Here is a 25,010-nt window from a genome sequence, read left to right as displayed (position 1 = left end):
ACAAAGAGCACGCCCGGCCTTCCTCCAGTCCCTGCACCTTGTGACCGAGGGACACAGATCTGATGAATCGTTTTCAGTATGGCCACCCTCCCGTTTTCCTCCCCTGTTGCACCTTTCCCCTAAACTGGGCTAATCAAAAGGAGAGGGAAATAGAATGGACAGTGTGGGAAATTCTATCATAACAGTAGCTAACACAGTGTTACCATTTGCCAGGCACTGTTCTAAGACTTTACATACAGTTTATATGTACTTTGTTTAATCCTTGTAGCGTTTCTGTGAGGCACTGAACCTTCATGGTGGTGAAACTGAGGCACAGAGCTACCAAAGAACTCGCCCAGGATCACAGAGCCAGTAAGAGGCCGAGCTGGAATCTGGACCCAGGGGCCCAGGCTCTAACGTCAGTGCTCCTACCTGCTCCCCTAATCTCCCTCTGAGCAGGAGAGCCTTTCCACGGGGAAGGTCTGGGGACTGTGGGCTGAGAAGGAACACACCTGTGACCTTGTGCATACATAATCAGGGTACAAACACCCTTCTAGACTCAGGAACAAACGTGAATGGCATGTTCATTAACTAAGAGGGTTAGGGACCCGCAGGGAGAATAGGAATGAGAGTAAGGAAAACAAAGCAGGGCAGGGGCACCAAGGAACTGGCTGGACTTTTGTGCCCCTTGGACTGAGATGGGGAAGGCGGACAGGAGACAAGCCTTCTTCACAGCCTCAGTTCTTTAGAGTCAGGATAACTTCTGGGGGTTGAGGAGGTCCCACAATGAGGTACCCTGTCTCTGGTCACAGTCTCGGCTCCTTATCTTTACGCTCCTGCCCTCTGAAAACGCTTACCTTTGCAGGTCTTCCTGTCTGGCTGCAGCATGAAGCCCACGGGGCAGCTGCAGTGGACGCCCGTCGCTGCATCGTGGCACTTGCTGTCGCAGCCCCCGTTGTTGACAGCACAGGTCTCTGTTTAGGAGGGAGGTGGGGGATGGTCACCTGGCTATCAGCATGGAGGAGTCCCAGAGGAGAGGGCAGAGAAGGGGCGCAGAGGCCCAAGAGGAGGCCCCGCTGCCTCCCTGTGCTTTGGAAGGAGCATCAAGTGGAGGCTCCCAGCCCCCTTCCTCCCATCACTCCCAGCCCCCAGCCCCTCACAAGTGCAGCCAAGCAGTCCACTTCCCTGCCCCCTACTTGATTGAAACAAGGTGGACAGCAGTGAGGCAGGTACAAGCCAGAGCTGTCAGGCAGGAATGTGCTGAGGGGGTGGAGGAGGTGGAGAGGGGAGGGTGCAGGGAGGGAAAGCTAAGTAAGGGTGGTTCTCACTGCCAGGGAGCAAACAAGAAGGGGCAACAGGAGTTTCCTTCTCTTTCCCCCAACTGTCTTGTTGGTGGGTGGGGTCACAGTGGGACAGTCTTGAGAAGAGTGAGCCTGTTGATTCCTAAGACAGCTGAGAGATGACCATCAATTCATCTTCCCCTTCCTCTCTGCTCAGCTATCTTAAGAAAGATCCCAGAGGAGACAGCTCCTACTCCATCATTCCCCAGCCCCTTCCTGGCTACCTCCAACTCCTCCCGACTCCTCTTAGTTCCAGATAGAGATAAGCTGGCTGTTCTGTTGTTATTTTACTTTCCTAATGGGGAGATACTGTCTAGGCAAGGGGAAGGGCAAAAGGAGAAGAATCCAGAGGGGAAGGAAGGACATAAGAAAGTAAGTGAGAGTTAGAGAACCTCAGAGCCTCTCTTCTGCTGCTCCCCTCTTGCCTGAAGCTTTCCCTTTGCTCAGAGGTTGGAGTTTGGGGGAATATAGATGGGCCACACTACCTATTTTCTGAATTCAAAGCAGGAGAAAAATAGGTTTAAACTGCAGCTCAGGAGAGTGAGATGAGCCCAGGAAAAAAAACATTAGCTCAAAAAGTGCAAGGCCCTGACACAGGGACTGTGAGGGAGGTGTGGGCCATCCTCTGGGGGGGGGGGGGGGCGCTTAGAATTCTCCCGTTAGAGAAAAGGCTTCTGCTGTTTAAGAGAGAAGAGAGGATCTCAGAATCGAGAACCGAGGGAGAAAAGCACTGGAGAGCGCCGTCATTCTGAATCTCTGACTCCCGAAACGCAGCCCAACCCGTGTCACCGAGGAGAAGAGCAAAGCCAGGGCTCAGAAGAAGCCCACCTCTATCTGTGGGTCCCGGCCACGCCCTGGTCCCAATGGGATCTCCTGTGTGCCACTCCCACCTCAGTCTCCTTAGGTTTCCAAGACCATGGGAGGAACCTGGGAGGGAACCCTGACTTCAGGTTCCAAGCCCAGCCACCCCCACAAGAGTGTTCTTAGCATGAGAAGCCCTCTAAGCCCTGGAGCCGGGAGAGGGGAACAGAGATCCTGCACCAAGTCTAGTCACTTCTGGGGGGGGTCCCCAGTGGGGAGCAGTAGAGCTGGCATGGGATCATCCCTGGACCAGGAAGCTGGGCAAACCTGCCTGCCACCCCAGGGCAGAGCTCTCCAGAGTGGCCTCTCTGGCTGCCTCAAACCTTTGCTCCTCAGGTCGTGTATTAAAATCATGGTTTAATCTGTGCTTACTCTGTGTCAGGCCCTTAGTAGGCGCTTTAGTGCGCTATCTGCATTATCACAGGAACACTAGGAGAGGACTCTCGCTCTCCTCTTTTATAGACGCGTAAACTGAGGACCAGAGAGGAAGGGAGCTTGCTTAAGGAGGCACACTTAGAAGGAGGCAGAGCCAGGACTCAAGCTCAGGCCCGTCTGAACTCAGATGTCGTGCACTGAAGCGTTATGGTGGGAGAGAAGGACATGAGGTGCTGGGACTGTGAGCTGACACGGGTGAGAACCCAAGAAAGAGACCCTAAGGAGGGGATGGCGCCTAACGCTATCCCACCCTGATCGCAGGTGGCACAGTGGGCATGCTGTCTGCGTGGAGCTGGCACGGTCTTCAGCTGTGTAGAAGGAGGGGTGGGAAATGGGGAGGTGTTAGAAGCTGGGTGAGGAAGAAGGTGGGACAAAGGAACGTGAGAGGAAGGAGAGAAGGAGAGTGACAGCATCACAGAAAGAAAACCAACACGGAGGCTTCTGGGCCAGCTCCTGGGGACTCAGGTTTCCTGTCACTCGATGGGCCCAGCGCTCAGGCTGCCGGGGAGCCCAGTCAGGCTGGGCCCAGTGGGCATGCAGTTAGTGGGAGCCCCAGCGGGTTAGCCCTTCCCCTAGCAAGCCAGTGAGAGCAAGCGGAGAGAGCAGACATATTTACCATTAGAAACGGCCTGAGGGGGGACGTGCTGCTCTAGCCGCCTTTCCCCTGTTTGACATTGTAAAAAAGCGTTTAGATGCTGGGCAGAGCTTCTGTGGCCCTCTGCGCCCCAAGCCCCTCCCACCCTCCTCCTCCGCCCTGCAGGCCCAAACCACTGGCCCCGAATGATGAGCTCTGAGACTCCTACACTTCATTCCCCAGCCTCGCCCTGCCTGTTACCCTCAAAGAAGCCAGGCTCCCACCAAGCAACTGGTGGGAAACGGAATCTCAGGGAGGGGCAGTCATGGTCCCAGCACTACACAGCATCCCAGAGGCAGAGCTGGGATGCAACCTCCAGCCTTACAAGCTGCCGAATCCCAAATCCCAGAGGGCGCCCACCCTTACTGCTAAACTACTGCCCTCTCAGTCTCCCCACTAAATCTGAACGCCCGATGGCCCCAAATGATGACGTTTCCTCCTACCAGGGCTGGGGAGAAAAATGAGATACAGGTCAAAGTAAAATAAGTTCTTCTGGAGAAGAGGGAGAGGAACTTGAAAAAGACATAGAACCTTAGAACAGCCTCATTTGCTCTCTTCTGCCTCCCTTGGCCATGGCCCAGAGGGTGGATGGGTCTTGCATTATAGCAGAGCTCAAGCTTAATGGGAGTATGTTCAAAGCAGCCATGCCCGGGACTATCTAAACAGAGAGAACATCAGAGAGGGACCGGCCTCCCATCCATGGCCCCGTCATGACACATGCAGCTTTTCTTTGGGGGCTGCATGCAGTTTCTTCTGGGAGTCTCTAAGGGTGTGTAAGTGCGTCCAGGGCACCGCAGGAGGTTTGGAAAGCAGAAGAATTAGACTTACGAGGGAAAAAATGAATGGAGCTGGAACAAACCAGCCTCGAGAAGGCAACATGAGGACCCGAAAATGTTCCAGGATTTAAGAGAGTTAGTTCGGAGGGAAACATGTAGCAAGAGAGAGTTTAATTAAAGAACTTTAGAACTGTGTGTGCAAGTCTCTGGAGCAGGTACCTGAGGGAGGCCTTGAAGAGCCCCACCTGCTCAGTCCTTGTGTCTGGGGGAAAGGCTGTGCTCTCTGCAGAGACAGAGGGGTTTCTGGAGTGAGTTGGGAGACAGTCTGGTTCTGAAACAGAATGTCTTGTCTCTGATAAACACACCCAATGACTCTGTTCACACCTTCCCATCCCTAGCATGTTGCATTCCATGAGATGAATGGCCATTCATGGACAAGCCCACAGGACAAGCTTGCCTCTGCCCGGCTCAAGACAAAGCCTTTCCCCTGCCCAGACTCCCTACTTTCATTTCCACTTTGCCAAGGGGACACCTTGTCCCATCATTTTTCTCAGCATTCTGTAAGCACATATCACACACACACAAAAACCCCTGAAGATTTAGGGAATTAGGAATCAAAGAACTGAACTCATCTATGGACCTAAAGATATGTGAGATAAAGCCTAGGAATTCAGGAAAAGGGGTCCAGGTATTAAGAAGACCCCAAGTCAGGGTGAAAGGGTGGGATTCTAGAGTTGGGGAAGAAATGGGAGGACCCCAGGCAGAGCTCCACTCGATTATGAAGGAGAGAGGAGAATTTGGGGGCCTGGTGGGGAGGACTGGAAAGGAGATTTGTAGGAGGAGAGCAAGGAGAGACAGAGGAAGATGCTGGAGCCAGGCCGCCACCCGTCTTGTCCCAGGAGAGGGCACTCTGTCCCACCCTTGAGTGTGGACCGTGGGCTGCGACAGCTCGCATCTCACCACCCTGCTCGACCAGGGCCTCTGGTCAGGCTTAATTCACCGACTGCCCCATCTTTTCTCCCCGTTCTCGACCACAGCCTGGGGTCAGCAAGCACCTCAGCTGACAGCTCCCAGCCTGTCAACACTTTATCCTGCGTTAGGAGGACGGCAAGGCTGGAGCAGAGTGGGGGCGGTGCAGAACCAAGGTGTGGGGACAGGAGGAAGGTGGGTGAGCCCTTCGCTCTCACTAGACCTGCCACCATCTGGGAGCTTCAGCCCACTCCCCAGTGCTTCTGTGCTCAGCACCTGAGCCCCACCTCGGTGCTCCCTGCTCCCCTGGTTCCCCAGGGCCCTCACCCCCACCCCCATCGCAAGTGGACTGAGTTCTCCACTGGCCTCACCCACCGATGCACGTCTTCCCGTCGGTGTGGAGCACAAACTTGACGTGGCAGCCGCACCGGGGACCCTGCTCCGTGTCATCGCACGTGTGCTGGCAGCCACCGTTGCCATAGTTGCACGTCACTGTGCAGAGAGGGCAGGAGGCCTGTCAGCTTGCCTCCCCCAGGCACTCCGGCTCTCCGTAAGGCAGAAACTGGCCCTCGAAGCTAGCTGCCTCTCCCGCACGCCCGTCTCTTCCCACTCCTGCTGCCGAGGCCCCCCACCCCTCCTCCCTCACTGCCATCCCAATCATCTCACATTTACAGTCCCGTTGGTTCTTGGTGAGCTCGAAGCCAGGGCGGCATTCACAGGCAATACCCCCTTTGGGTGTCTCCCGGCAGATGTGAGCACAGCCGTGGTTCTTGTTCATGCAGTTCATTCCTTCTAAAAGGGAAGAGGAGGGCGGGCTGAATGTGCTGTGCTCCTGGGCACCTAGAGGAAGAGAAACTAGAAGGGAAGCCGTGAGCCTCGGGAACTGGGACAGTTTCACAGAGGCTGCAGCAGAGAGACCGACTCTCCCCTTCACAGGTCCCTGGTCCTGGCCACCGAGCTGGTGCTAATGAGCAGAGCTCACAGCTATTCTGAATGATGCATCCAGGCCCCCTAAACTCTACATGATTACCCTCTCCTTCAAGCAACTAAAAAATAGTGTCTAATAGTTGCCCAGCACTGTGCTTATACTGGGTAGATGTAGGAGGGACCCAGAAATACATAAGACATGATCTCTTTTCTCAAAGAGTTTATAGTCAAACTGGGAAGAAGATACATTTATCATGTGAGTGAGGAGTAATTAGCACAGGTCATTATTATACATTTTATTCAACAAATATTTATTAAGCTCCTACTACAAGCAGGCAGTCTATTAGGTTTGGAGGACACAAAGATGCATTAGGCTTCGTCTTTGCCCTTGGGGGTGGGCAGGGTGGGAGGGCGATGGCGGAGTCACAGAAGCAGATAACATGTGCGCCAGCATTGCCGCCTGACGCTCCAGTCCAGCCCAGGTGATGAGGCACGGGTGAGGCCAGGCGACCTCGGTGTAGGGTTCGGCCATCTGTTGGGCTTGGCAGGAAAGTTCATTCGGGTCTTTCTGTAGCATCTTATGGAAAAGCCCAAGTGAACTTTCTGGTCAATGCTCTACAGTGAGGAGCAAACCCACCTTAGATCTGGACACAGAGGATGTCCCAGGGTAGCCTCTATCCCACCGTGACCCCCAGCGCCAGATGAATTCTCCCAGATTTCACTCTAACCCAGAATATCTGTCCACGGAACCCTCAGGATATGACTGGGTTCAGGGACAAAAAGAGCAGCGGAGGGTAGACCTGGGGGGACTGAGGGAGGGCTCCTGAGCAGACGGAGAGAGAAGCACGGGAGTTCGGGGCTGGGTCCTGCCCTGGCCACAGGCTGACCTTCTGGCCGCTGGATGCAGGTGTGCTGGTTGTCGCTGAGGAAGAAGCCTTCCCGGCAGTGGCACTCGTAGCTGCCCATCATGTTGACACAGCTTTGCTGACAGCCGCCGTTGCCCTCGGCACACTCGTCCACATCTGCGCAGGACAGGCAGGCCTTCCCTGAAACCCAGCACCCAGCCGGAAGCCAGGCAGTTCTCACATCCCACTGCCACCCTCAGGGGGTGGTGAGTGGGGAGGGGACATGTGAGAATGGCTCACTCAGGGGAAGACATGCCTCTCTCCCTCACCTGTTGAAACTGATTCTGAAGGCAGAGGAGATCAGGAAAGGAGGCAGAGCAAGAGGAGCAGAGATGAGGACAAGGATGAAGGTTGGTCAGGGGCAAGACCTGTGAGCAGCTGGTTGTGATGAGCAGCCAGGGAGTCAGGGTTCTGTGTGCAGGGAGAGCTCTGGCAATGGTGCTGAGGTTGGAGGGGCGGGTGGGGAAAGGTAGTGAGCCTCAACTCACTGCGGGGCAGGGACCATTCTGTGGAGGGACCATGGCCCTGTCCTTCCTCCCCTTCTCCCATGCCTGGGCTTGCTGCCACATTCCCTAGCCTTTCTCCTATTTTGGTTTAACAAAACAAAGTCTGGTAGCTTGGCGGAGAGGGATGGGGAAAGAGCTGCCAGACCACACCCTAATTACCAACCCCAAATCACCATCCCCAGGCTCATCCCGGGGCTCCTGCTTCAATGCCCTGACTCCATCTCATGCTCCTTACTACCCTCCCAAGTTCATAGTCCTCCGTTTTCCTTGGTGCAGGAGGCATCAGAGAGGGACCCAAATGGACCAATCTAGCTCCAAAGGAATCCGACTTCTTAGGGCCTTCTCTTCCCCTTCTCTCTGCTGAGCCCTGAAACCCTGTCCTTCACTCTTCTGGCCAAGGGCAGAGGGGCCCAGACCTAGCAGGCTCCTGAGAAGTGCACCTGGAGGAAAAGCCAAGGAGGTGTCCCTGGTTTTGCCTTGTTCCCGTCCCACCTCCTACACCCCTGACTTCTCCCCATCCCTGTCTTCCTACTGTTACCCTGTCCTACATTCCATCCTTCTGTTTGCTCCCTTCTAGTCCAACCTTGTGATTTTGTGACTGTAGCCAAGTTCTTTCCTACAATTTGCAGTGGAGAAACTGAGGCCCAGGGCACGGATGACTTAAAAGCTAAAGGTTAATAAGACTTGGAACCCTAACCCTAAGGTTAGGGAAGCAGCATCATCAATGACATTCCTCCTGTTTTCTGGGCACTTACCATGTCCTAAGGATGGCACAGGGCTCTTTACACACATTGTGTCATCACACTGCAGCCCTTTAGGTGGTTATTACCTTCCCTGTTTCCCAAGTCTGCACGGCGAGTAAGAAGCAGAGCCAGGATCTGTCTGGAGCCAAACCACCTTCCCACCATGCTCCACCCACTGTGACTAAGCCCACTGTTGTCGTCTCCTGGCCCTTCCCCTGAGAACACTTTCTAGCAGCATCTCTTTAATGTTTTTCATTCAGAAGGATTTTTTCATCCTCAGCATCTTGTCTCAAAGGGGAGGCTGACCTTGTTTTCTATTTTGTGGGAATGCAGCTTTTCGTTTACTTTTCCTCTCCGTGCCTGAGAATGGGAAATGCTGAAAACATCTCCTTCTCCACAAGACACCCCTGCCCACATCCCTGCAACCCTTGCTCACCCAGACAGTTGTGTCCGTCATGTGCCAGGTGGAATCCATCATAGCAGGTGCATCGGTAATTGCCAGGGATGTTGACACAGTCGTGCACACAACCTGCATTATCCTCCCGTTCGCACTCATCCACATCTGTGGGCAAATAGTTGAGGCAGCTGGACCCACCTGCGTGCCCCTGACTGTCCATCCCTGGGCTCAGCTTTATGGTGGTTTTTTAAAAAATATAAAACCTCTGTGTATGTGTGTGTGCTTGTGTGTATCTCTGTTTCCATAATTACTTTCATAGCCTACAAACCATTTTGCATTTAGCTGCTGCCGCTGCTAAGTCACTTCAGTCGTGTCCGACTCTGTGTGACCCCATAGACGGAAGCCCACCAGGCTCCCCCGTCCTTGGGGATTCTCCAGGCAAGAACACTGGAGTGCATTTAGCTATTGTCATCTAAACTTCAGTCACAAACATTTTTACACTTCCATCAGGTCTTTCCAATTATCACTGTACATGGTTGCAAAATATTCCATTATGTTGCTACATCATAATTTATTAATCCCTTTTTTCTATTGTTAGATTCCTTCCATTTCTTTTTCTCTCATAAATGCATCAAAAACATCTCTCATATATTGTTTCTTTGAATTTCCTTTAAATAAGTTCCTAAATATGAAATTCCTGAGTTGGTATAAATGACTTCAAGATTCCTGCTAGGAATGACAAAATCACTTTTCAATTTATGTCACCGGGAATTAATGAGTATACCTTGTCTATTGAAGTCTTAACCAACACAGAAGGTCATAAATTTAAAATAACATCTCAAGACTGCTTTAATTTGCATTGCTTTAATTATGAGGAGATGTGTTTGTTTATAGTATGAATTTGCCCTAGGGTAAATTGTCTGTTCTCATTCTATTTGGGCATGGTGTAAGGGTCTAAAGACAGAGGTTCCAATAGCAGGGAACCTGAGGCCTTAGTCCTGTGATCCTGATCCCCTCACCCAGTCGGGTTGTATGGCTGTGAACTATTCCCACCCGGGCCTGAACGTGTATATATGGTGTCTTTGTGCAAATTAGAAAACGATACCCTCTGTGGGAAGGAGCTGCTTTCCTCTAGCCCTGTCCCCACGCCAGCAGGGAGTGCAGGGCTTCGTGCACAGTGTGGCCAGCTGAGAGTGGGGGCACGGTTTCCGCCTCTGGGGAAACTCTTCTCCAGGTACCCTCCCAGCCTCACCTTTGCAGTGTTTACCATCCCCCGTGTAGCCAGACTTGCAGATGCACTTGTACGACCGTGGGGTGTTCTGGCAGATGGCGTCGATGTGGCAGTTGTCGGTCCCTTCCACACACTCGTCCACATCTGGCAGGGGCAGAAGGGACATGTGAGACCCTCTCTTGGTGCCTTCCAAGGGGTGTCTTGAAGGTGGTTCCTTGGAGCAAAATCCCCTCTCCTCTACAATAGACAGCAACCCCTCCAGAAGCAGGTGGCCTCCCACACCTCTCTGATTTCAGAGTGGGCTGACCCTGTAATTTCAGGAATTCAGAAAGAACCCCCACTCCCCTCAAAAATACTTAATCCACAATGACAGCTGAAATTCCATCATTTGAAACACTCCTCTTTGATTTAAAAACAAACAAAAAACCCTTGGACTGGTAGGTAGCACACTTAACTTGATTAGAAACTTTCAACCTAGGGTGAATTAGTTTGCCTTTCTGAGGAGCAGGCTTAGAGGGAGGGGAAGAGAGAGGCATGAGGACATGGCCTCTGGGCAAGTGGCAGTGTCCAGTGAGTGCAGGTGACTCGAGGAGGAGGGGAGGGAGACTGGCATCTGAGGAGTCTTCCTCTGCCTCACAGTTCTGTTTGAGACCAGGCCTGCTCCCACTTGCCCACCACGGCGCCAAGAATCTTTAAAGGAAAGAAGCTCCATCCCGGAAGATTTGCCGAGGCCCCTGTGCTGTCAACAGTGGAGGGACTAGGAGCTGGCAGGGGCTGGCACCAGCAACCCAAAGCCTGATAAGTGCAGTCTTTGCAGCTCTCCAGCTGACTCATCCAGGCCCATCCATCCCGCCACCCTGAGTGCTTTCATCTAACCCCAGGTGCCGCTCGCTCTGACACGAGGTGCTACTCACAGAGCTACGCTGAAGAAGGGGCCACCCAAGACCTGGCAGAAAAAGACGATGTTCAGGAAGGACACAGGAAAGAGAATAATTTATCACCTTTGGGCAAAAGACTGCAGCTTCTGGGGCAATGTTATGATGCCCATAAAGCTGAACTGAAATAGGGGGAAATGTTTCAGCTGAAATGCTTTATGACTAAAGGCTGTGGCGGTTCAGAGATGACTCAGCCCAGCCAAGAGGAGAAACACTTGAGTAACATGAAGCAGTATACGTTTGAGTGCCGCGAGGGCATTAGAATAAGGAAGGGGGCTCCTCAGCCAGGGCTGCGTATCAGTCAACTCCCCTGGGAGATGCCCAAGCACCACTCCCAGAAATGCTGGTTAGCTGGTCTGGGCGGAAACGTGGTCATCAGTAGGCTTCTAAAGCTACCCAGGTGAGTCTAATATGCAGCCAGGCTTGAGAATCTCCACTACAGAGAAGATCAGAAGAGGAAGAGGCCACTTCCAGCTGTGAACTGGAAAAACCCAGGATAGTGTAGCAACCTGCAAGAAAAAGAAATTTTTTTTTCTTTTACTTGCCAAAAATGATCATAACTTCCACAGAATTGCTTAGCTTTTGTTAAAATGCAGATTCTCAGGCTCGATTGCTGACCTACTGAATCTAAATCCTTAAGGTGCTTGATATTTTTACTGAATGAATGAATGGACCAGTAATTGCTTCAATGTGTAGACACCCATGAGTCCTAGCTTGAAACAGTTACCTGTTCTCTTTTATTTAAAGTACTTCAGGGGCAAGACTGAGGCTTCCTAGGGCTAAGAAGAGAACTGAAATTTGGAAGAGTGCTCTCAAATACCTGCCTCAAGTCTTCTGGGCTTCTGTTCAGCTGTGCACACTATCCTCCAACTCCCTTTGACCCCTCTGCACAGCCCACCATGCCCAGTGATTTAATTGCTGTAATTCACATTTATTTATTCTTTACCTCCCTCAGGCTCTGCAGTGATGGTGTCTGCCTGCTGGTCCACCCTAGGAAGTTGCCCCAAAGTGAGTGGATGGAGAGGAGGCGGGCACAGGGTTCTAGCTCATGGGAGAGGGCAAGAGGGGCCTCTGTAGACAGCAAGAGGCTGCACGGAGAATCAGTCTGCCCAGCTAATGAAGACAACATGGAACTAAGAAACACCGTATTGTAGAAAGAGCCTAAACTCTGGAATTAGTTGAGTCCCAAATTCAAATTCAGCCCTGCCACTCAATAGGGTTTTCCGATTCTCTTATTTCTTCATCTTTAATGTAGGGCTGCCTTCTCATGAGAGGCTGTGAAGAGTTGATGAGATAATTTGTATAAAGTACCTAATAAAGTATTTAGTAAATATTATGTTCCTAACACATGGAAGCTTGAGATGATAAGTATAAAATCACTGGTTCAGACAATAGGTGCTCTAAAACTATGTTGTCTCAGATAGCCACTAGGTACATGGGGATATTTTAAATTTAATTTAAAATTTGGCCGCAGGCCAAATGCTCAATAGCTATATATGGCTAAAGGCTACCCTAGTGGACAGCACAGGTATGGAACGTTTCCAACAGCACAGGAAGTTCTATTGGAACCTCATTCAGCTCTAGGAGTTCTGAATGAGAAATACCCTGGGCCAAAAAAACTCTTTGGAGTGGGACTCAAGTTTGAGTTTTGGAAGCTGGGTAAGTGTTAGAAGGGGAAATGAAATTTCCAGTGTAGTTAGATGTGTGAAGAAAGACAAGGCACTCTGAGGTCCAAGTCCTTATTCTCTGTCCCCACATTTATTTGCACGTGCCCCCATGGTGGGGAAAATATCTTTTAACAACTAATTCCAATCTTGAAATGGAATCCAGAGTTTGAGATGTTCTTGTCAGTCCCCTCTCTGTGGTGACCCCTGTGAGTCTCAGAGGCAGGTGCAGAGCACAGGGCAATCCCAGGGACTGATAACCATCCTGTTATCCTGCTTTGAGCCCTCTTCCCCTCGTGTGCCTCTCCATCCCTTCCCCAACAGCCAGCGGGGCACCTTGGAAACTCATGGGGACGCTCCTCCTCTGGGGCCATCTTAGAGGCGCCCGCCTGTCTCTGAATCGGGCTTTACAACAGTCCACATCCGCTCCTGGTTCTCTCCTCCGCTGCCGGTTCACTGCTCGCAGGTACTAGAGTGGATCCTGATGCTGACCGCAGCAAACCCGGGCCTCCTGGAAGCGCCTTTAGACCCTTCGGGCAGCTGGGCTTTTCCTGCCGTCTCAACCACCCCCACCCACTCTCGGCTCATGATACTTGCCCTCGCCAACACCAAACCTTTGGATTCCTTTCCACACATTGCACTTCTCATTTTTACATTTGCGATGCAGTCCTTTTTTTTTTTTTCTTGTAGACGCACTGTTCCCAACTTTCCAAACCTAGCTCAAAAATTGTCTTTCCAAAAGCTCTTCCTGCTGCTGTTGCTAAGTCACTTCAGTCGTGTCCGACTTTGTGCGACCCCATAGACGGCAGCCCACCAGGCTCCCCCGTCCCTGGGATTCTCCAGGCAAGAACACTGGAGTGGGTTGCCATTTCCTTCTCCAACGCATGAAAGTAAAAAGTGAAAGGGAAGTCGCTCAGTCATGTCCGACTCTTAGCGACCCCATGGACTGCAGCCCACCAGGCTCCTCTGTCCATGGGATTTTCCAGGCAAGAGTACTGGAGTGGGGTGCCATTGCTTTCTCCGAAAGCTCTTCCTAGTAAGCCCTATTCCCAGTGAGTCCTAGGTCTGAGGAGACTTGGTTTGCCTCAGCTCACTCATCTTGTGTGGCGTGTTCAGCTCTCCTCACTTGACTGGTTACTGACTAAGGAAGGTACCCTTCAACTATTTGGATGGAATCTTTTGCAGCAGAACAATCCTAAAACAGAGTTCTGAAGTAGGGCCCCAAATCATATCCAGTGTCTCCATTTGCCAGCCCATTCTTTCAAGGCTCCCTCCCCCACATCTACCCACTCATCACCTGTCCTGCAGGGATCCCTTCAGCAACCGTGGGCACAGTCTCATCTTAGTTCATCCTCTCAGGATGCCGGTGTTTATGAGCTGGCCTGACAAACCAGGGGATGCTGTCACGTGGGGATTGGTTTAGACCAGTGGCTGCACCCTGGGGTTCCCCTTTTAAAAATGTGGTCACTCTCTTAGACCAGTTGCATCGGGATCTCCAGGATGAGGCTGGACCACTGTCTGTCTTCCTTTCCCAACTCAGATAACGCGGTAGACTATTTGCCCAAGCCGGCAAGAGAGCAGGGGCAACAACACGGCAGGGTGTTTGAGAAACCGGGTTCTGGGGTGAGGCCGCGTCTGTTCAGGTGCCCACTGCATGCATATCTGTGTGGTCCTGGGCCAGCCCCTGAACTCACCTGCTCCTTCCTCTGGAGATGGGAGTAATGATGTAGCGTCTGGTCAGGGGCCACCAGGAACATCAAGGGAGTTAATACCTGACAAGTACTTAGTACTGCAGTGCAGTCATGCAGTAAGTGCTCAGGAAAGGCTTGTTATTTTTATTACTGCTCTCCAACCTTCCCCACAGTATCCTTTCTGAACCCTTGCCTCTCCCCCAGTCCCCTTATCAAAGCCCCATTGGAGGCCTGTTGTGGGGAGATGCAGCCCCAGGGGAACAGGAGATGGAACAGGGAATCTGGGGAGACATATCCTTGGGGGCAACTGCCTGCTCTGCCTGTGATGGTTTGGGAGTAGGGTGAAGTGGATGAGAGGCCATCTGGGAAGCACAAAGCTGTCCTCCACAGTCCTCTGTGAAGGTAATTCTTTTGTGCCCTTACCCCAACTTCAGGCACTGGGCTGGCTCACAAGCTGATTTAGGGGAGAAAGGCAGCTGCAGAGACACCATAGACGAGCCAAGACCTCCCTGTCTCACCCTCTCCCGGCATGAACGCACAGGTCTGTAACGGCAGCAGCTTTTCCCAGCACCATCTGACGTCTCTTCTGGATTTGCTTCAGCACCTAGCAGAGCACTCCATAAATTCTGATAAATGTAGGCAGGAGAGATGGGATGAGGCAGGGAATACGAGGGTTAGAGCAGACTAGAAAAGATGAAGTATTATGACACGGGCAGCCCTAAAATTCCCTTCTGAGGATGGGGAAATGTACCCTAAAAGGCAAGCAGGAGGACCCCAAGGAAACACTTTGTCTGCTTCAAAATTTTGCCCAGGTCCAGCTCTGGAATAACCACCACTGAAATAAGCAGGAATGCAGGCTGCAGATAAGCAGATGCCTGTAGGTAGAGCCTACCCCACCTTTAGGTTACTACCATGGTCACCTTGCTATACTCAGAGGGGCTGGGGTAGTTGTGGACAAATGTACTAGGCCCAGTGAGAAGGTTCAGAGCAGCTTGCTTGATGCCCTCAAGTGCTCACATGGCTGTGGCATCCTTCATGCCCAGCCAGGATAGCCCAAGATGTGTGCCGGGTCTTCCTCATCCCTCTATTTTCCTCTCCTGAGACGCCTTCGAACCTCACTCATCACTGAGGACCCAGTACAGGCGCCCCTGCTGGGAAGCCGCCTTTAACTGTGGTAGCCTTCTCTAATTTATCCTTTCTCTTAACTCCGGAGATTTTACTGTCTGGCTCTTGCATCCTCTGACCAATCGCTGTCTTGTACAGATACCTCTTATATGCTACTGCTGCTGCTGCTAAGTCGCTTCAGTCGTGTCCGACTCTGTGTGACCCCATAGACGGCAGCCCACCAGGCTGCCCAGTCCCTGGGATTCTCCAGGCAAGAACACTGGAGTGGGTTGCCATTGCCTTCTCCATCTTATATGCTACCATATACCATTATTTAACTTTTGGTTTCTGTATATTATCTTCCAAAGGAAGCTGTGAGCTCCCTGAGGCCATGGCTTCTGAATCTCTGAAACCTGTACAGCAGCTAGAACAGAGCTGAGCATATTCATGCAACAGTTCAACAAACAGTATTCGCAACATGCCAAGCACCGGTGCTGGGTGCTGGGCATTCAGCAGCGAACAAGACAAACTAATACATTGAAAGCACTTAGTGAATATTTGCTAAACAGATGTGTAGATGGATGGATAGATGAATGGGTTGTGGGTGAGTGGATGAGGTCTATATTTTGGCATATTTTCTGTTTCTGTAGAGAAAAAATTCATTTCTTTTTTCTTCTGTAACCCTGCAACTGTTCTGGGTAGAAGACAATCCCAAGGAATTTAGTCCTAAGTTAAGGGTAGGTAGACAGGAAACTCAGGGAAGGGAAGATACCCACTTAAAGGCATCTATGTGGTTGTGCTGAGGTAAGAAGAGATCGGGACTGACAAAGTTAAGAGGATTTCTAGGGAATCCTACAGAATTCACAGGACCGTAGGGTTTTCAGATGTTACCTGGGGCTTCTCAAACATCTCTTCAGTGCATCCCTGTTAGACAGATGTTCCCTAGCCTCCGTGCTAACACCCGATGACGGTACCAAGGGCCACGGTTCCACTGCTTCCTGTCATTTCTCTTACCCTTTCCTCCATGTTGCCTCCCATGTCCAAGTAACATTCAAAGTAGAACGAGCCGAGGTATCGCCCATGATACCCTAACCTGCGGCGTGTGCACATCTGCTCCACCTCTAGATCAGCTGGAAAAACTGGGCGAGCCCAGCTCCCCAGCTCTGGCTTATCAGGCCATCTTCCCAATTTGGAACTGGGATGTGACTACAGCTGGAGCCTGGGCCCATCCTCGGCCTGGAAAGAGCCCAGAAACCACACAGATGACCCCACGGGCAGAGAGGACAGAGCACTTTCTTCTTTTTAAAAAGTACACTTCCCTCTTATCCAAGCTCAGCCTGCTCAACTGAAGAGCCAGGAAAAGCAGTTGGTGCTTGGCAACTAGAGGGGTGCAGGGCTGAACCCGGCAGTGTCCTCCCTGATCCCCAACCCAGCTCCTTGCTTATCTGAATATGCCCCAAAATGGACAAGAATTTTCTCCCTTTCTGTGTGGACTAAGCCCACCACCCTGAGTCAGAGGTCTTTAGAGGATGTAGAGCAGAGGGGAGCGGGAGTGGAGAGGAAAGAACAGAACACTGGAGAGGGAGTCAGGCAGCGGGCAGAGTCCCTGTGTCATAACGATCTGTCTTATCTCTTCAGATTGATGTGGAAAATAACAAGATAAATGATGATGTCAGATGATGTTTAATTCCAGTAAAGGCTTTTCACTTAGGTCATTTCATGTGATCGTCAAAACAGTCCTGTCTGTCACTGGCTAGATGAGAAACAAGCCCAGAGATGATAACTTGGGGAAGAGAAAACAGCCAGTGTCAGAAAACCCAGGTTTCCTGGCCCCCAGTCTGGTGTTCTCTCACTGCACAGTGCCTTTCATAAACACATGAGAGAGACGCATGCCTTAGCTGTCACTGTGGCCTCCCCCACCGCCACTCCAACTCAGCACTTGGTTCAGCATGAAGCAAGCGTCCACTCCAGAAGCATGGAATGGCCTGGAACTGTTACTAGGATGCTCCTGGGGGAGGTCAGCAGTAGGCATGCAGGTCCCTCCCGGCTTTGGGCGCGGGGCAGCCGGGAGGAGGGCAGGGCTGAGTGCAGGCAGGGAGGGCACTGGCTGCAGTGTGGTGGGCGCAGACGGCGTTGCCGTGAAGAGGGGTGGGCGACACGGCCGTGGGCAGGTGTCTCCTGCCCTCGGAGTCACCAGACCCGGCCAAGCAGCTGGTTAGAAACAAAAACAAACAGCAGGGGTACAGGCTCCTGCTGTTAACAGCTTCAGACCGCCAGAGGAGAGCTCCAAATAAATACAATTAGAAACTTGTAAAACATCCTCTCTGTAAACCTGATCCCCAGGGTCTACGCTTTAAGCACCCTGCTTCTTCCCCCTCCCTGCCAAGCCCACATATCCTGACACTCCACCTTCTTCCAGGGATCCCTCAGATCTGTTTCCTTATTTTGGATCTCTTCTCCAGCCCAGCAGCTCCCGCTCAGGTCTGTCCTCAGCTTGTTACCATCAGTGACCGGATGCAGACAGCCCCTGGCCCGGGGCTCTGAAACCCAAACCCCACAGCTCTCTAGGGTCCTGGTTCCAGCCACAGGGAAAGCACAGGCAAGAGTGTGGGCCACAGTTCCCTATTTCAGGGGCATCCGTCCACCTGCAGAGCCAAAGTGCAAACCCAATGGCAACTACAAACAGTGCCGTGGCCTGAAAAGGGGAGATATCTAGGCTGGAGAAGTACAGAGGGGGCTAGTCTTGGAACTGAGAATACAGGGTGTGGGACCAAGGACTGGGGCGGCAGGGCCTTGCCCAGCTGGTCTTCAGTTCCCAGAACAGAAACATTTCAGCTCTACTTCCCAATGCTATTGGAGACACACACACATTTACACACAGAGAGGTGCACACTTGTGCTGCAGGGGCTGTTTCCAAGGGGAAGTACCCCACTTAAGGACACAGTAAGAACAGCAGGTACATGGGGCCCCAGGAAACTGGGCTGGAGGACACAGACTTGGCAGGGGACCATGAAGCAGGACTTGGGGAGAAAGCGGCATGAGGTTCAGGAGAGGAGCCTGGGGAGGCCTGGCTGCAGGACCGGGGCTTGCCATAGTGTCTTCTATCGTCAGCAGGAAGCATTTTGAAGAGATGCATAATCTCAGAGATGAAAAGAACCCTACTGATACTCTCGTCCATTTTATATGTGAGGAGGAGAATTTCAGTTATCTCCTAAAAGGGCCCAATTCCGGGCTCTGCATTTACCTAAACCCACTGGTATCTGCCATAGTCCCCACCCCGTGCCTTGTGGGGTTGGCAGTACGTGGGCATGAAACGAACAGAATGGGCAGTCTGGTGACAAGAGGGGCCAAAGGGGGCAAGGGGAGGGTCCACGTTCCCTTCTGGCACAGGCACCTATTTCCCCCACCCTTCAAACAGCTTCTGGGCTGGCAGCTGTATCACTCCCCCCAACAAGGATCGGGAGTCCCTCTGTTTCCAGACTCCTGTCTAATAGCCGAGCCCGAAGAAGTTGTCCCCAGGTCTGGGCCTCTTGCGGGCACTGCCAGCCTCAGAGCAGCTCCGCAGTTTCCAGCCCTGACAGGGACTCTTTCTTATTAGCGGTCATGTGCTAGGGGTATGGGCCGTCAACGGAGGCCCACACCCTGACACGAGGGGACTGGCGCCGGGGGCAGTGCCTGGGGTGAGTTCAGGCAGCAACTCTTCACCTCCATCTTCACAGGAGGGTCTGAAGCCATCTGCTCCCTTCCCCCACACCCAGTTCAAGGCACGGGACCAAGCCATTCCACTTCTTCACTTCTCCAATGAAAACAAAATGCACGTTGCCTGCTTCCTTTTTCCTCTCACTGGAGCACTGCGCGTGTGCACACACACACACACACACACACACACACACCCTGAGTCATGCACAGGCACACTCACACGCCCTAGTGAGTGCACACCATGCATTCTCAAACTCACACCCAGGGTTGGCTCCTTTTACAACAGGTCCCAGCCATTCACATCTCAAACCGGTTCTCATGCTCTCAGATTCCTGAAGGTTTCAGGAAACACTCACTGAGGGGTTGCCGATAACTTTCTTTCTCTGCCAGTAGAGATTCTGGCTTCTGTGTCTTCTTGTCCCCTCTCACTCTACCCCGCAGAGACTCGGGAGATGAGAGGAAGGAAGGGGAAAAGTTCTCCCCTGGCTGTGGGCTTTCCCCATCCCCCTAGGGGACATGTCACTGAGAGAAGAGAGGTCAAAGGGATTCCTGAGGAATTTCTAAGCAGTCCACCCCCCTTCTCCACCCTCTGGAAAAATGAGGGGTGGGGGTCAGGCTTAAAGGGACGATCAGGCTCCAAGGGCTGGGGCTGACTCTCCCTTTTTCTCCCCCGCATGGCCTGGCTGGGGCCCGGGCAACAGCCAGTGGCTCACGGGGCCACCCTCACCCCCTGACATGGTTATAGTTTTCATTTTGTATTTTGGAGGGAGGGGCTAGGAGGAACAGTCCCCTCACTGTGAGAGCCAGCCACAGGAGCCCAGGGAAGCAGGGAGGAGAGGAAACAGCCACATTAAAGAGGAAGAGCGGGGTGGGGGGAGGAAAGAGAGAGACACACTTACACCCCGACAGAGACTTGGAGAGACGCGCCGAGACAGAGAGACACTGTTTGCTGCCAGGTGAGCGCTCCCAGTCCCAGGGACGGTGTTACTTGGAAACTCTAAATATACGACTTTATCAAAATTCTGTCCCTAATGAGGAGAGAAAACAACCAGGTAAACTAAATGTCCAGGCTGGCGGGCCCTGCCGCCCTGGGGACAAGTCTTCCCCGGGAGACCTTTTCATTCAGCTGTAACCTGAGCCCCATGCAAGGATTAGGTCTTTTTTAACCACTGCTGCACACCACCCCCCTTAAAAAAAAAAAAAAAAAAAAAGCAAAGCAAATTAATGCTTTTAAGTTAACAATTATCCTGGTTATCCAGTCTGTCTACTTTAAAATACACAGACAGGCACTTGAAAAACACTCAAAACCATGTACCCTCATGTTCACTCATTCCTAGTCACAGAAGCTTACCCACCCACTCATCCATACCAGCTCTCAAAGACACTAAAACATCTGTATACATGCTTAAAAACGAAGTCACAGCGGACACATACACCCAACGATGTCACCTGTGGGTAATCGTGGTAAACCTCACACGCATGCACGCACGCACGCACACACGCACACACACACGTTCACCTGGACACTCAGGACTCCCTTCTGTGTCTCCCCTCCTTTCCAGTCCACGCCACTTTGGCTCTCCCCCTGGTGACTCTCTCAAGAATAGGGACAGAGGCCCAGATATCCCCAGTGCTACAGTAACTCTTGACAAGATACTTGCCAAGGTTATTTGTAGTTTAAAGACCCACTAGCACTTCATTTGAAAGCACGTGGCATTCAAGGCGTGCCTTCTGGCACTGGTGAGATCTTGGAGGTAGGTTTGAGAGCCGGGGATGGCCACAGCTCTGCCTATGGGTAAGGCTGCCCTGCCCGCCCAGTAACCGTCCTTCCTGCAACACTGGCGTGCAGATCTGGGACCAAAGATGTCCCACTAACCCAGCAAACCTGTCGTTAGGCAACTCTAGCAGACCAGGTTGACAAATGTCCTGAATAGTAAGGTTAAAGGTGACTGGCTTGGAATCTATGCCCAGCTAGACTCTGGGGTCAGGAGGAAGGAAGATGCCAAGCTAACTGCAGTGCAGACAGAGCAAGCGTGGCCGAATGTGAGCTCAGCAGTGGGCCACACTAGTCTCTAAGTCCCTTGAGGGCAGGGGTCTCCACCCTGGCTGCATTTCCCACTGCAGCAGCAGCCGGATAAAATCTCGGAGACATTCCGAGTCCCTCTGTCCCTAAAGGACAGTTGATCTCCCAGGCTTGAAAGCCTTGGCCTGAGGGCACCTGTTCCTTCTCAGACTCTCCATCTGCCCCAAGAACCCCCTTGAGGATACTGCTTGCTCCCCGTTTTGGCTCCAGTCTCACGAGGCCACTATAGACACTGGCTCTAACTTGAAAGAGGCCCTTATCTTGTCTCTAGATTACTGCATGAAATCTGTTTCTTCCTTCAGACTAAACTCCCTAGCTAGTTCCATGTTATGAGTAAGTCAGCATGCACTACAAAAGCCAGCTTTGTTTATGAAAACACAAGCAAATCCACAGTGGAAGAAGGGCTGCTCCCAGGCTGGGGGTGGCAGTGGTAGTGGGCTGTCTGGGACCAGGACTAGGGAAGAGAGGTAGTTTGGGGTTGGAAGGGGTGGGGATGGGGTCTGGTATTTGACAGCAGAGGGTCTCTCGTGTTTTGTTTCTGTTAAAGAACAGGTTGGAGGAGGAAAAGGGTAGTTGAAGAGGCAGTGCTTGGGGAGAAGAGGGTGCACTGATACAGCACCTTCCTTTCAATGGAGTAGGAGTCCATCCAGGACACAGAGCAGCCTAAGAGCCAAGTGCTCAGGCTCCAGGACGCAGCAACCCCACCGCCAGAGACTCAGGCTTCCCCAACTCCCAAGTTCAACTTTCCCTTCTGGCCCAGCCACCTCCACACCCCAGCCCGGCTTCAAGGAGCCCCTAGGACAATAGGCAGAATCATATCCTCCTGGGTGAAGCTTTGCTCGGAGGAATTTTCTTTTTGTCCATATAAATCTCTTCCTGGGTGAGGACTTGATGGGGGAAGGGTGCAGCAGGAGGTCAAGGGGGAGGGGAGGCTGTCCTGTAGCCCACCAGCCTGGTTTCTCCCAGCACAGCCTTGGGACTGACCAGGCAAGGAGCCTGGGGTCAGAGATGGGGGCGGGAGGGCCTCCCTCTCTCTCTTTCCCTAATTCCTAGAGGGATCTGTCAGAGCTCCCCAGCCTGGAATTTTACTTTGTTATTTTAATGCAATTCTGACCTGGATTTAAATGGAATTGGAAACCCGAGGCCTTAATAAATAAATATTATGATAAGAAATGAAAGCCATGCAAGACGAAAAAGATTTCCCCCAAAGAGGCAGAAATGCGACATTCTCTCTGGGAGCCAGAATCACAGAAATTTTCTTCACTTCTTCAGCCCTCTTCCATCCAGAGGGAGACAAGTTGATTTTTTTTTTTTTTAGTTTTCCATAAAAGATTCTATTTTTCCTTAATTTTTTTTTTCTGATAAGACAACTACGAAATTTCTAACTTTGAGGAGAATTGGGGGCAAGGGGAACAAATGTATGGCATAGCTGAAAAAGTTTTCATTCTTTCAGTCTCTCCAGGCCAAAACTTAAGGTTCTGGCAATGTTTGGGAGAAGAGAAGATTCTCTCTCATACTTTTGGAAGGCAGGAAGTCTTTGGAAGATGCTGGGGTGGCAGTGAAGTCGGGCAGCATTCGGAGGCGCGTGGTCACTTCTGCCCAGGGCGCCCCAAACTTCTTATTCATCCGTGCTGCCCCTGTCTCCTGCAGCCTTTCGCCCGGGCCGTAGTGCCCAGAGGTCAGGTTCCCTGCCGAGGAGGGTGGGTGCACGGTGCCCGGTCCTGACAGGAGCACGCTTCCCAGCACCTGCCCTGCCCCTCGGAAATCGCACCCCCGCCCTCGGACCCTGAAGCCCCGGCGGCCCCGCGCCCCTCCTTCCTTACCTTGCACGGCTTTGCTGTGCTGGGCGGCGCGGGCGTGGGCCAGCAGGACAAGTAGGCAGAGCCCGGGCACGCGCCCCGAGCCCATGGCTGGAGCTACGGGCGGCCGGGCGGCCGGGGCCGGTCTCGCAGCCCAGGGAGGGCGGAAGCGGGCCGGGCCCCCGCGAGCCGAAGGGGAAAGGGGCGGGGGCGCCCGGCCGGGGCCGGGCCGGGGTCTGTGGGCGCGGGGCGCGGACAGCGGCGCCCTCGGCGGGAGGCTCCCAATGCTGCCGGCTTCTCCCGGCGCGACGCCCGGGGGAGCGAGGCGGAGGAGGGCGCGACGGGGCTGGGGGCGCCCGGCGCCGCTGACGGAGGGGAGCCCCCGCCCTCTCCAAGGCCGGCTCCGCTAGCGGCGGCGGCGGGGCTGCGCCGTACAATCCCACCCAATTCCCAGCTCCGCCGGGAGAGAGCTGCGGCGGAGAGCGCGCAGAGCCCGGGCGAGGGACCTGGGAAAGGGGAGGAGAAACGCAGCGCCAGAAACACGCCCTTTCTGCCTCTCTTTCTTCCTCCCTCTCTCTTTCTCCGTCTCTCGGGCTCCGTCTCTTTTTCTTCGCCTCTCTCCTCCTCCTCTTTCTCCTCCTCTCCTCGCTCCTTTTCGTTTTCTTCCTCCTCCCCCCTCCTCCTCCTCCACCTCCTTTTCCGTGCCCTTTTTTCTTTCAAATGGGGCCTCGGCGCGGCGGCCGCTCCCCCTGCGCGCCCGGGCGCGGCGCCCCCTCCCCAGGCTGCCGGGCCGCTGCCTGCAGGAATTTACAATCCGGCGCTGGGGGAGCGGGCCCGGTCTCCATGGAGACGGCTTCCCCGGGAGCAGGGAGGTCAGGCGCAGACCGCGCACAATCAATGGATCAATGCAAGCCCCGCTCGGCTCCAGACCAAACAGCACCGGGCTCCGGCTAGTCCCGTCTACCGGCGGAAAGCGCGGGGGAGCCAGGGTGCGCCCCCGCGTTCGCACGCGACGAGGGCTGTGCGACGCAGGTTTACACGCACACCTACAGAGCAGACAAAGAGAGGGAAGGGTGTCGGGGAGGCCGGGGCAGACCGAATCGCACCGGCACTCCGGGACGCCCGCCGACACAGCCCTATACGCGGGGCACAACCACATAGGATCTCGGAAAGCCGAGAGCGGCTCCGACAGCGGCCGGGTTACTGCCCTCCTAACTCACCTCCACCACACCCCCCACGCCCTCGGGACTCAGTTCCCATTCCTAGTGCCTAGTCCACTTTAATCGAGGACCAAAGAGAAAGTAGCCTTTCCCCAGCTGAAACTGCTAGCTCTAGGGCAGACTGCCCTGCAGTTACTGTCTCGGAGGTAGCCCGCTCAGCATTCTCCCCGTAGAGACCTGGACTCATGTGTAAAAAACACTCTCACGCTCAGCACGAGGGCAAAAGCTAACCCGCAGAAACCTGACTATGTGTATAAACACAGAGATCCCCAAAATATGCGCAACTCTCTTCTCCAAACCTGCCCTCCCACCTTCAAGATGTGGTCCTCACCAGAACATTCTTAACCTTCATCCTTCCAACTTGCAGGGGCAGAAAAGGGAAGATAAAACGATATCTTAAAAAATAGGGGCAAAGTGTGCCGACGGAGCAGTGTCCCTGAAGCAGTGACAACACCACCTGATGCATGTACCAGCTCTGCCTCTTCTTCCATCCTAGGGGAAAGATGAAAGACTTCTGGATAGTGGTGAGAGCTTTTCTGAAGGTTGGAGCTTTGTTCTGTCGGAATAAGACTGCCAGGCCGTAGACAGTCATTTATGCTTCAGAGCCAAACTTCTGGAGGAAAGAGACCTTTGGGACCCAGACTAACCTTAAAGAGTCTGTCTTCAGGGTACCCTGGAGGAAGGGATAATGATCAGGGTCCCCCTGAAAATAACTCAGTTCTTAGACCCTTCACACTGGCAGCCCATATCAGCTCGGGTGACAGGTATGCTTTGTCAGAGGTTTCCTTAACCCCCAGGGAGAAGAAGGAAGGTGTTCCTCCCCTAGGGACTGAGTGGAAAAGTGGGAGGATGCGGACTCAGGCATCTGGGTTTCCTGTCCTGGCTCTATCCCGGGACGAAGATTACCTTTGGTCAAATCATACCTCAGTGTACCTCAGTGTCGCCACTGAAAAGGCTGGGTTAGCTCAGTGGTTGGAAGGAGTTAGTGCCCTTAGGAAGCCTAAGGGAGGAGGTCTTGAGAATTCCCTGCATGACATGAGAGATGGCGGTTGGGATGGGAGCACACAGAACATGGGAATGGAGTGAAGGCCACAAACGTTTGGGTCAGATGA

The 25,010-nt window shown here is 53.0% G+C and overlaps 1 protein-coding gene and 1 long non-coding RNA gene across 3 annotated transcripts in view; one reads left to right on the top strand and one right to left on the bottom strand.

Moving 5' to 3' along the window:
* The window catches only part of SCUBE3 (signal peptide, CUB domain and EGF like domain containing 3), a 33,000-nt gene extending 9,759 nt beyond the window's left edge, over window positions 1-23,241 (bottom strand). The window contains exons 1-8 of the mRNA XM_055406102.2: window positions 22,703-23,241; window positions 9,725-9,847; window positions 8,512-8,637; window positions 6,809-6,943; window positions 5,661-5,786; window positions 5,370-5,486; window positions 3,232-3,279; window positions 837-953 (exon numbers count right to left, since the gene is read on the bottom strand). Coding sequence (XP_055262077.1) covers window positions 837-953; window positions 3,232-3,279; window positions 5,370-5,486; window positions 5,661-5,786; window positions 6,809-6,943; window positions 8,512-8,637; window positions 9,725-9,847; window positions 22,703-22,787 — 877 coding nt within the window. The 5' untranslated portion in view covers window positions 22,788-23,241. The remainder of the gene's footprint in view (window positions 1-836; window positions 954-3,231; window positions 3,280-5,369; window positions 5,487-5,660; window positions 5,787-6,808; window positions 6,944-8,511; window positions 8,638-9,724; window positions 9,848-22,702) is intronic.
* LOC129543164 (uncharacterized) overlaps window positions 1-25,010 on the top strand; it is a 54,523-nt gene that overhangs the window by 20,439 nt on the left and 9,074 nt on the right. The window contains exons 2-3 of one of the 2 annotated variants that reach the window (XR_016036086.1): window positions 5,063-5,189; window positions 11,594-15,253. The exons of the other annotated variant lie outside the window; for it this stretch is intronic. This is a non-coding gene — a long non-coding RNA (uncharacterized LOC129543164). Of the gene's footprint in view, window positions 1-5,062; window positions 5,190-11,593; window positions 15,254-25,010 lie in introns of those variants that run through there. 2 annotated transcript variants of the gene reach the window in all.

The sequence above is a fragment of the Moschus berezovskii genome, chromosome 23, assembly GCF_049115385.1.
Source record: "Moschus berezovskii isolate FMDL1 chromosome 23, NW_MosBer_1.0, whole genome shotgun sequence".
In the NCBI taxonomy this organism is placed as follows: domain Eukaryota; kingdom Metazoa; phylum Chordata; class Mammalia; order Artiodactyla; family Moschidae; genus Moschus; species Moschus berezovskii.
Note: the sequence above shows the minus strand (reverse complement) of the source record. Positions and strands in the feature narration are given on the sequence as shown.